Raw genomic sequence first — 12,263 nt, 5'->3', positions numbered from 1 at the left:
AGTGCAGTGTGAACAGCTTCCTAGATGGTAAGTCATCATTTAAAAAACAAGAAAGGAGAGTAATGAAGGGACAGTGACCTGAAAGGTTAAGTCTAAATACATAGGTACCAAAAGGCCAGCAATAGAAACAAGGAGCTTTTAAAGAAAGGGCAGTTCATTGAGAATGTCTGTGAAATCTTTGGTAAGTGCCCAGTCACCAGCAGATGAAGAACAGCTACGTTAGGCTAAGAAACAAACCTGAACCTACGGGCATCAGTTCTTAAAATCGTCCTCTGCACACTGAAGAAGCCGAGAATCCAGGCCCTCTCCGCCTCCCAGAGACTGAAGGGAAGAGTGCTGGGGAGCCTGAGGTGATGATACAAGAGGCCTGCTAACAGGATGCAGAGATGACGGTGGGACCAGTTTCCCGCGTGATGGATACAGAGTGGCACAAAGAGAAAATAGAAACCCAGGAAACCACAAACACGACTTTTCATGAAGCAGATCGTGAAAATGAATACACGCAAGCACCTAGCCTAAATCCGAAGGAGTTTCTCCAGAGGGCTCTGAGGACAACTTAGCCCTGTATAAATGCAGGTCTGTCTGCTTCATCTCAAAAGGCATGCTGGCTGCTTCGAAACATAAGGCAGCGAAACTGCGCTGAGCTGCACCAACTGTTTGTCGAAGGGCTTGGCCCGTGGTCCCCCAACACTGCTCTCGACTCCACGAAAGCAGCTGTTGATGACAGGGACCAAGAGTTAGAGCCGAATTATACTTTCACAAAGAAATTGACTCACAACCTTATGTAGAAAGTGGCTATAAGGAAAGAGATCCCTACCTTCCCCCAAACATGTATTGGAAACAATTTAATGCCTTTAAGGGTTGAAGGGCAGAGAGCCCCACCTTGGGTGCATTCCACAATTATTCCCTTTACAATCAACTATGATTCATTCTATAAGTCTGTGTTGTGTGCCTCCCATGACCCACCCACTGTCTCAGGCCCTGGGTATGTAGTGGTTTAAAAGCACAAAACTGAAGAAAAGTCAGCCATGGGCCCTGTTGCACTTATTGTCCGGTACATACCGTGTGCAAATGAACATTTACATGCGGCTCCACGTGCAACCAAGGGAAAGACCAGGTGCCGGGAAGAGACTCTTTGAGGTGGATGAAGCCATCTCTGAGGAGGTGATGTTCCACCGGGGACCAGAAGACTGAGGAGGAGTCAGCCAAGCAGAGAATTGGGAGGAAGACTGTTCCAGGTGGAGGGAACCTCATGTTTGAAGTGGAGAGCTTGGCAGGCTTGGGGAGCCCAGGCCAGGCCAGTGAGGACAGGGTGAATGAGAGGGGAGATGTTAAAGGGTGGGCAGGAGCCAGGTCACTGGAGACCTCACAGCCAAGTTGGATTTCCTCCAGAGTGCATGGGGAAGCTACACAAGTTTTATTACTAGAGATGATGTAATCCACTTATATTTTAAAGGTAGTGCTGGCTGCTGGGTAGGTGCTGGGTTGGTGGGGACAGGAATGGATGTGACTGTCAAGGAAGCTGTTCCTGGATAAAACACAACCAAAAGGACGAAACTGCTGATTCTGAGAACCAAGCTCTTCCTAAGGTTGTAACGGTCCATGCTAAGGAGATAGGAGCCCCCCTGCCCATCCCCATTTAAACGCAGTCGAAACCAGGAGCACAAGGGATCTGGAGAGACCACGATATTGGGCCCGGCCCAGCTCTGTATGTCTTTCTCTCCAGCTTTCCCGGACCCTCCCCAGTTTTCATGGTGCTCAAGAGAGCTACAGGAACAGGACGATCCAGAACTTTTTCTTCAGTATTGGCTGAAACTCAGTTCAGAAAGCAGTTAAGGACTCTATTAAAATACCAAATAGTAAAGCAGTCCGTATATATTCGTGAATTATGAATAGTGAGGGCTGGGAATATGAATGTACTCATCATAGAAAGTAGAAATACGTAGGTGGTTGGCGTGGATCTTGTTTCTTTAACTATCTGGCAAAGAAAGATGATACTGGGATAGTGGATCACAGTCTTTTTTTTTTTAATTAATTAATTATTTGGGGGTATGTTGGGTCTTCGTTTCTGTGCGAGGGCTTTCTCTAGTTGCGGTGAGCAGGGGCCACTCTTCATCGCCGTGTGTGGGCCTCTCACTGTCGTGGCTTCTCGTTGCGGAGCACGGGCTCTAGGTGCGTGGGCTTCAGTAGTTGTGGCTCACGGACTCTAGAGCACAGGCTCAGTAGTTGTGGCGCACAGGCTTAGTTGCTCCGCAGCATGTGGGATCTTCCCAGACCAGGGCTCGAACCCGTGTCCCCTGCACTGGCAGGCAGATTCTCAACCACTGCGCCACCAGGGAAGCCCCACAGTCTTTTATTTTTAGCCCCCGTTAAATCTTCTCAAGTCAGCTCGGATTCCTGTTTCCTCACTCATAGCTGGTGATACTGAGACTGGAGAACAGCAAGAAACAATATTAAAAAGAGCCTTCAAAAACATCTCATAAGTTTTGCCAACAAGATTCACTATGGAATTTCTTTTCACTAGAACGTGTGAGTTTAAAAATGTGTATTTGTTGTCCAGGTGATTCCAGAAAGAGGTGATTCCAGAAAAAGAGTGCTCTTGGTGCTGGTGATTCTTCCTGCGCTCCTTCCAACCTGTTTCCTCCTTGGTGTTGTGCATCCAGACAGGTCACTCAGGAGCCAGCCCATCCAGGGTGGGGGGAGGTGAAGATTAGCGGGGAGGCTGTGCTGTGACTTAGCCTGGGGGCCGCCATCAGCAACAATCAACCCCAGCCCTGGTTTTATGAACCCTCGCACCCAGTTGTTAACGTCAGCTGGTCCCCTGGAGGGCATTGCTGGGGTGCTCATCCCTGCTAGGGTTGAAAAGGATCATGCGCTGAAAATCCTTAAAAAGATAAGACAGTCTCATGTTCTTGCTTCCATCTCCTTCCCATTTGCCTGCTCTTCCTGCCAGCCCTTTACTCCAACAGCTTTCACCCTGGACTTTCCGTCCCTTGGTGCCTCCCGGAGAGGGGGGAGGGGGTAAGGAGAGAGAAAAGGGCTCAGCCATTGTGCAGAAAGGACAGAGCCAGCAATTGTGGTTTAGGAAAAAAAAAAAAAAGAGGAAGTTATTAAATGCCACAATGCTTTTTTGAAAGCTCAGGCCTGGTCTTTATTGTTTTTCCCCAGCAGACAACGTCAGGGGCTAGAGGAGAGCTGGAAAGGCAAGCTTGCTGTCGGAATGGATTCTACCAATGGGTGGTCTTGGATGTGCTGTGTATGTTTGTGTCACCTTTATGTTCCTGTGATGATGAGATGCCTTTGAGTATACTTTCCACCTCAGCTTAAGCCTGATGGCCGTTGGGGTTGGTGCCTCTGAGGGTTGTAGAAATCCTAACTGGAGACCACATGATGAATTCTGCAAAAGGCTCTGACATGCTAACTCTGGACAAAACTCTTTTTGCTGTTATTTCCAGCATAAATTAGGTCTTTTTAATTGTGTCTATTTTACATGACATCTTAGCTGAAAGGTGCTCTAAAATGAAGGTGCTGTTGAAGACGGTAATGAAAATGATTCGTTAATTAAGCACATACCCCATGTGTAGGCACTATGCTAGACAGTTAATAGTCGTTATCTAGAAACTTTATAGCAACTCTGCAGGATACATATAATAACAGGAGCTGATTTGCTGAGGGCCGAATATGTACCAGACTCTATCCTAAGTGCTTTATCTGAATTAGTTTAAGTTTCTCAACAACCTATGAAAGCCATTGGTCCTTTGCACTCATTTCAGAGACGAGAGAACAGGCACAGAGAGGACGAGGTACCGAGCTGGTCAGAGGGTAAGTCCAGGACTCTGACTCAGCAGCAGACGCCAGGGCCAGGCTCCTACATTGTGGGCTCTGCCTCTTATTCTCACATTCCCTGAGGCTCAGTGTCGACATTCCCAATGTCATTCAGCTCACAAGTGACAGAACCTCAACCAGGTCTTCAGACTTCACGTCTAGGGGAATATTGAATATATTCAAAGCCAGGAATCTTAAGTTTGGTGAGAAAAGTAAAGTAACAAAGGAGGTAATGATGCTTAGATCAAACTAAAGATGAAAACTTTAGCTTAGAAGTAGAAGCTCCCTGCCGACTGCCTGGTCATCTCCCTCCCTGTCCTGAAATACAAAGAGATCACCACCATTCATGATGCCACCCCTTCTCGGCCAAGGCCAACGCAGAGGAGAAACAGCAGGCATTTGCGCCTTCTCCAGAGGACGTGGTGCAGGGGTTACCAGTCGGCTCTCAGAGACAGACATGAAAACACACCACTGGTACCCAGCGTGGCAAGCCCTCCTCAGAACCTGATGCAGGGGACAGACAGTCTGATCGAGAGGAGGCCTTGAAGGTGCAGTCAGGGTGTTTGGAAATTCAGGAGCCAGCACTCTCCTCCGGAGAAGAAATACACGTGTTCCCATGGTGGGACGCCCTGGGCGCTCGGGGCTTAACATTTTTCTCTGCCTGCCTGGGAGTATGGAGGGAAACAGCTATGGGAATGGTGTTAGGGACTGTGTGGGGGGTGGGGTTAAATGGACACACAGAAGGCTCGCCTGCAGCACGGTGGAATCTAAACAATGTGAAATAGCTCGGCCTCAAGAGTTGGCATGTGCCCCCGAGCTGCCACCCACTGAACGGAGCGAGGGCTGCTGCACTAGAGGATCGCGCTCCTTCCAGCGAAACCGAGACAGGAGGCCGCGGGGACTGGTCTCAGGGAACCACTTTTTGGACAGTTTGCTTCAGTGAGGCCAGTTTTTCACTTACTTACCAGTGGCTACTGAGTTATAGGAGGGTTCATCTTCATAACAGTCAATATATATTTCTTTCCCCCTTGGCTGGAAAAAGCTGGTATTCTAAGATTGGGAAGTACACGTTATTGCTTCACAGGAACACAGATAGGGGAGGATGAAGACCCCCAGGAGCGCATTTGCCTTCCTTCGGGCAGAGCGCCTAGGTGGGTGCAGGCTTAGACCTCTACGCTCAGCTGTGCTGCTCTCCTCTAACCCCAGGGTTAACTCTCATACATTTTCCAGGTCGGATTCATTTGTGCCCCCTGCCCATGAACACCATCATGCTCAACTTCCTGTTTTCCTATTTTTTCCAGAGATGCGTGTGCAGACCCGGACCCTGCAGACACAGGCACCTCTGAGTCCTTCAGCCCAGAGCACCTGACCTCTGACCCCCAGCACAGGAAAGCAGCATGGTCAGGAGGGGTTAAACTTCGACTGAAGCACAGGTAAGAGCCACGGAGGGCTGCACTGAGCGGTTCGGAAGAGGGACTTGGCTGCTGGAAGAGGGAATTGGGGGGCAAGGCTGGTCGAGAACACAGACGAGTGAGAGAGCTGAGGAGGGCCCGGACGAGGGGGTCAGATGGAAGCTCAGGGTTCAGGAGGATAACCACCTAATGATAGTTTTCAAACTAGGTTCCGAAGAAGCATCAAGTTCCTGGGAGGTAATCTGGGGGTCCCTCAAATCATTTGATGAAAATATCTTTTTAAAAATACATTGGCAACTGTATTTAAAGCTATAATTTAAAACACTAAAAGAGATACACCAACATCTGGCACTTTGGAAATGACTAATGCGTTACATTGTACAACAAGATTGATTCATCTTTGAACTGATATTCACTGAACACGTCTTATCTCTAGTTGAGGAATGTCCTGAGATTACAAAGTTGGTCTCATAAAAATTTGCAGCGGGCTTCCCTGGTGGCGCGGTGGTTGAGGGTCCGCCTGCCAACGCGGGGGACGCGGGTTCGTGTCCCGGTCCGGGAAGATCCCGTATGCCGCGGAGCGGCTGGGCCCGTGAGCCATGGCCGCTGAACCTGTGCATCCGGACGGAGCCTGTGCTCCGCAACGGGAGAGGCCACAGCGGTGAGAGGCCCGCGTACCGCAAAAAAAAAAAATTTGAAGCTACTTATCTGTGCTTTCTCTGTGCTAGGGCTTTGCATACCTCATCAAATTCTCACACCAGTGCTGTGAGGTTTGCACTGGTGTAAAGGCATCTCGTTAGGAGGCAGTAGATTCAAATCCAGGCAGTTTGAGCTCACAGCCACTCCACCCTATTGCCTCAGCAATCAGCATAACAGAACCTACTTCCTAGGACAACTGTGGGAATTCAATGAGATAAGGTATTCAGCACTTAGCACAGAGCCCTACTCCTGGGGAACAAGAAATAAATGTCAGGTGAAGTAAACATTAGGTGGTGGTATAATGATGTTCCGGTTATCATTCTCATCATGCCTTTCATCACTGTCACATAAGTCTGTGTGCCAGCATGAAAGGCAGTATAATATAGTAAGTGAGTAAGTGAGTAAGATGTGAGTAGTGAGTAGTGAGTAAGTGAGTAGTGAGTAAGATGGGGGCGGGGGTTGTCTGTGGAATCAGGCTACCTAGAATTCAAATCTTGATTCTGCCACTTAATAGATAACTGCAGGCAAGTTATTTAAACTTTGTTTCCAATCTATAAAATGAGTTTAATAACTAATCTACCCCAAAGAGTTGCTGAAAGGATTGAAAATGCTAATATACATAAAACACTTAGAGTGGTACCTAGCCCATCATAAGCGCTCAGTAGATGTTGGTTATCATTGTTTTCAATTATCCTGATTTCAGTTTGGGGGTCGTGGCTCTTTCATGCAGACACGTGGGCTTGGATTAGAAATACATAAACATTATAAACTTAGATTTGTGCAATTACCCATGTTTATGGATATGCAAATATACATTAAAGTATTTGTTATATTTCCTATAATCCAACAACACTTGTATATGGTATCTACATTAAGATTCTCTGTAAGATTTTCTTTGAAAAAAGGATTCCAAAGAAGTTTGAACATACCCGTTGAGGACAGGCTGAGATTTGCAGAAAACTCCATCTATAAGGGAAGCAGCTGGCAAAAGGTTGCTCCAGGGACAGCCTGAAGAAGAAGAATCCCCAAGGTTACTGCTATTCCTTTCAGCCTCCTAGGATCTTCAAAATGTAGAGGGTCAGAGCCTTTTATTTAACAAGACGCCACTGAGGTGTGTAGGTTAATGTAGCATCAGTGCCAAAGTACTTTAGGCCAGAAAGTCCTAGTTAGGAAGTTATTGCCCTGGCCTGGGTGGGCAATGATCGAGGCTTGAACTTAGCAAGTGGTGGTGGGACAAGAGATGAGACAGATTTGATTTGAATTTAGGAGACAGATCAAGAGCAGGTTAAGAGCGTGAAGAGTGGAATCACACAGAGCTGGGTTTGAGCTTGAAACAATTGAAATATTTCATAAAACAATCCTTAACAGTTGGATGAAACAAATGAACCTCAATGTGTGTCCAGTTGGCATCCTAACCACACAGAGATTGTGGTTAGAACCATGAAGCGATTATCTTTAAAACAAGCTGGGGTTGCCCTCATCAGCGTGGTCGAAACTGGCTCACGATGCTGTGTCTGTGTGAAGGGAGACTGTAAGGGAGCAGATAGGCAAGCAATTTCCTTTTGAAAACGTCATGACCTGGATGTTGCATACCTCACGCCCGCTCATGTCCTATTGGCTGGAATTTTTACTCTACTTATACTCTAAGAATTTTACTTGTGTGTGTCTTGTCTCCAAAAGTATATCATAAGCCCCTACAATAGTCCACCTCATAACTCTTCCCTATGCTCTGAGGTCTCTGCAACCCAGGTCTTACTGATGTTGGACTAAACTTGGAAATTGGTGTGGTTCTCATCCAATTTATTCGGATCCCAAATCCTGCCCGTTTTGTTTTCTTTCATTTTGAAATAATTTTAGACTCACAGAAAAGCTGTGAAAATAGTACAGAGATTTCCCATCCACCCATCACCCACCTTTCTCTAATGCTAACATCTTTGAAAACCATAGTGTAAATATTAAAACTAAGAAATTGTCATTGGTGTAATACTATCAACAGACTATAAGGCTTTATAGACTTTATTCAGATTTCACCTTCCCTCCCACCCCACCCTCCCCCGCTAATGTCCTTTTTCCATTCCAGGATCCTACATTGTATTTAATTGTCATGTTTCCTTAGTCTCCTCTAATCTGTGATACTTCCTCAGTCTTTCCTTGTCTTTTATGACCTTGACACTTTTGAAGAGTATGGGCCAGTTATTTTGTTGAATGCCTTCTATTTCGGTTTGTCTGATGCTATCTCATGGTTGGATTGAGGTTGAGCATTTTTGGCAAGAATACCAGAGAAGTGATGTGTCCTTCTTAGTGTGTCCCCTCCCGGGTTACATGGTGTCAGTGTTTTACTACTGGTGATGTTAACCTTGATTACCTGGTTAAGGTGAAGTTGCCAGGTTTCCTCACTGTAAAGTTATTGTTTGTCTCCTTGTAAACGAACACATATCTTGAGGGGGAAGATAGCTTTGAGGCTGTACAAATATTCTGTTTTTCCTCAAACTTTCTCCCACTGATTTTAGCATCTATCAACGGATATTGTCTGTGACAGTTATTACTGTAATGTTCTAAAGGTGAGTCTGTATTTCCTTAATTCCTTCCACATTTATTAATTGGAAGTCTTCTGTAAGGAAGAGCTGTCTCTTTCCTCCACTTATTTATTTATCCAACTATTTATATCAGTAAGGACTCCTTCCTATTATTTTATTCTGTGGGTTATAATCCAATACTGTTATTTATTTTATTGCTCAAATTGTTCCAGCTTTGGCCACTAAGAATTCTTCCAAGCTGGCTGTGGTCTAAGTCCTGTTTTGAAATATGGGAAGGGGTGAGGTGCTGATGTCTTTAGACAGAGCAGACATGATGTGCTTATCATCTGAGGAGTCTCACAGGTGTTGAGGTGGAAGGTTAGTAGTGGGTACTGAGCAAGTCTAATTCATGGCAGGTCACAGAAGCCTACATGGATTTTGAAATTGAAAAGAGCTGGGATCACCTCATGAGCTAATTCCAAGTCCAGTGGGTCATGGGTATGTGTAGCTCCTTTCTCATGGAGAAAATAGCCAGAAAGGATTTTCTCACTTATTTATAAGAAAAAGGAAAGAGCAAAAGGAAGAAACTCCCCTCCACCCTCACTCCAGGTATATACAGAGACCAGCCAAACCACCAAGGTAAAGAGAGAGAGAAGCTCTTAGTGGTCCAGGGCTTAATGTTCGCACACATCCAATCCCACCTTTCCTTTTGTGCTTGGATCCCTGAGGTCTCTCTTGTCTGACTTGTCAGTAGGAGTCCTATGATCTAACTTATCTCGGCAGAACTTCTCCCTAAAATCTGTCAAGCCTCAGGCTAGGGTAGTTCAATGACTTAGTTCAAGAGACAAAATGTTCCAGCTTAAGACTCAAGATTTTCCAAGCCAGTGCTTTCCTCCATGAGCTTCCTGTCCCATCCTCATTCTCCACCACCAGTCACCACCATCATTATAATGACCATCTCATCTAATCAGTAAGCACTTACCATACATGGTGATATGTGCTCTGTAAAGTAAATTGAGATGAATGGGTCATAGACGCTCAGGCTTTGACTCTTCATTCATCCTTATTTGGGCAGCAGGGTTAGCAGCTGGCACTTGCACTTCCACTGGCAGTGAGTTCTGTCCTCGTCCTCCTGACTTAGTGAGCTCAGGACAGTGTGTCTCAGGAAGCCTCAGTGGATGTTGCTGTAGGACCTCTTTCAGTAGCCTCCAAAGGGTGGGAAGCTTAAAGCAATCAACACGCAGTTTTGCAGACAGTGGCATTTTTGCACGTGGAGGAGGGTGCAGGTTTAGCAGAGAAGATCAATTAAAAAGGAAACTTCCTGGGCTTCCCTGGTGGCGCAGTGGTTGCGAGTCCGCCTGCCGATGCAGGGGACGCGGGTTCGTGCCCCGGTGCGGGAAGATCCCACATGCCGCGGAGCAGCTGGGCGCGTGAGCCATGGCCGCTGAGCCTGCGCGTCCGGAGCCTGTGCTCCGCAACGGGAGAGGCCACAGCAGTGCGAGGCCCGCGTACCGCAAAAAAAAAAAAAAAGGAAACTTCCTGATTGCAGTTTGATGCATGTTATCAGCAGATGATTTTCCTTGCTTCCCTCCTCCTCCTGCCCACGGAATAGCATTCTGGCATTCCCAAGCTGTGTACTATTGTCTAAGATGCTGGCTCTTCTCCGGGGAAGTTACTAAGGGTCACTTTCTCTTCTTCCCTCTTAGAGAGCAGGAATTGAATTTTAATTGGCAATCTACAGAGGTGGCTGGGAATGAGTCCCTCCCACTTGCATGGAGCTTAGTGAGTTCCAGGCGGTTCAGGCTGTCTGATGGGAGTTGCATGGAATCGTTGAGAAGCCTTTGCAGCCCAGGGAGGAGCAGAAAGAGCAGTTAACAGGGTGAAATGGCTTTTTATCCCTCTCCTGAATATGACATGCAGTTGGCCAGAGGGTTGTTATCTAGGATGATTCTCTTTGCCACAAGGTAAGCCCACTATTATGTTAGAATGAGATTTTGAATCTTGCATTGCAGGCTTCTCAACTGATAAGCCTTTCACAGATATCTTTCTGATGTTGTGCTATGTCTATTTATAAAGAAAAATTAATAACCAACGACATATTAAATTTAAGCCCATTTCTCTAAATTGTCATGAAAATTCTCATTATTTGAGCACCTCGGGTAGTTCAGTGTACTATTAATATTTCTGTGTGGGAATTTTCAATCATTTTCTCTCCTGTATATACAGTCACCATATTATGATGTACGTATTTAGAGTGGCTTTTTATCTCATTCAGATTAGCAGTTGCTCTTTGCTGTGTACTTCATGGTTTTGCTTCCCCATTTCCCCGGGGAATTTCAAATAAACAATTTCTTTCTCTCACAAGGAATGGCTACTTATCTATGTACTAGTAGCCAGGTTCTCTATTCTCATTGCCAATGTTTGTATAAAGAAAAGGAACCTGCAAATGTAGTCTCAATATTAAAGAAAAGGTGTGGTCTTCTCATTTGAGTTTACATGAAAAGAAGTGTGTATTGAGATTGCTGGGTGTACAGTGTTTACCTCCATCACAGTTGAAGGTTTAGATACTTGATTATCTTTTCCCTTTTTCACAATAATTTGAATTCAGCTTTTATCCTTATACAATCTTTGATTTGAAATTTTTGTTCAGAGCTATGCTTAATGCCAGTGTTTGCATCCCTAGATGCTTTTACTTAAAAGGAAATATGATATGGCCAAGAACCGGTGGCTGCACCAGTAGTGGTAATGTTCTGGATCTCCAGGTGACTTGAATATTTATTTTATTATTACGGGCATTCATTTTGTTATTATACCATGTAAAAGAAAAGAAAAGAAAATAGGAACTGCTTAGATTATAAAACACATATATAAAGAGAGAGGCATCCAGGGCTGGTATTTCAAGTTTAATTTGGCATCCTTTCACTTGAAGGCGAATAAGAGAGAACATTCTTCTGAGTTTTATTATTTTCTCCCCAACAGTGTCAGGTTATATGTGAATCGTGGTGGTGGTTAAACTACTCCTTGTTGTGAAATTAATTATGGAAATGCTGGCAGGTAGGAACTGAGGGGCTGGAACAAGTGTTCATAAAGTTTTCATCCACTTTGCCTTAAAACCTTCACTATTCTTTTCATTCGGGTCTTTTCTGGTATGATTTTAAAATATGGATCCTTTTGACCATTGTTTAAGGTCCCTATCTAAAATTAATGCTTTCTGTCCTTTCTTTTATTTTCTTTTGTTGTCATTGCCTTTAATTTCTCACTTGCAACCTATTCCTCTAAATGAGGAGAAAGTGAAATAGAGAAGAGAAAAACACGATACAATGCATGACTTACTCCAAAAGAGAATTCAGTGTCTTTAGTGTTAGAAGTTTGGGGAGCATTTATTTGTTTTTGTTGAATGGGATGGTGTTTAGAAAAAAGGCACTACCAAAAGGTAAGGCGTCGGCCTCACACACAAAAACTTTTCGTTACTGTTTTGGCAAATGAAATTTAGCTATACTTTAAGCATTGCATAAAAGTTAATTAGCTTGATTTTGAAATGGCTTGGTTGGTATGTGGTATAAAGGGTATCCTTTAAACCCTCAAAGGACAATCTTCTGTGGGATTACACACGGAGGAGGAGGGTGTCCAGCCATAGTGGTGGGTACCCTGCGCCTCCTGCCCTCAGCCCTGCAGCCCCCTGGGTGGAGGGCAAGAGCCCTGAGCACCTTCATCGTGTCCTGCTGAGCTGTTCCCCATTTGCCCAACAGCGGTCCTCTGGGAGAGGCTCCAAACAATTCTGGGGCACACACAGTGTTTCTGGTTCTCTGTA

General features: G+C 45.3%; 1 protein-coding gene across 10 annotated transcripts in view; it reads left to right on the top strand.

Moving 5' to 3' along the window:
* The window catches only part of SHROOM3 (shroom family member 3), a 197,568-nt gene that overhangs the window by 130,814 nt on the left and 54,491 nt on the right, over window positions 1–12,263 (top strand). For all 10 annotated transcript variants that reach the window (XM_033406499.2, XM_033406498.2, XM_033406495.2 and 7 more), the window contains one exon: window positions 5,127–5,258. Coding sequence is in view for 3 of the 10 variants with exons in the window: in XM_033406493.2 (XP_033262384.2) it covers window positions 5,127–5,258 (132 nt within the window). In the remaining 7 variants the exon portion in view is untranslated. The remainder of the gene's footprint in view (window positions 1–5,126; window positions 5,259–12,263) is intronic.

This window comes from Orcinus orca, chromosome 4 (assembly GCF_937001465.1).
Source record: "Orcinus orca chromosome 4, mOrcOrc1.1, whole genome shotgun sequence".
In the NCBI taxonomy this organism is placed as follows: Eukaryota; Metazoa; Chordata; class Mammalia; order Artiodactyla; family Delphinidae; genus Orcinus; species Orcinus orca.
The sequence above is the reverse complement of the archived record's forward strand: the minus strand, read 5'-3'. Positions and strand labels throughout refer to the sequence as shown.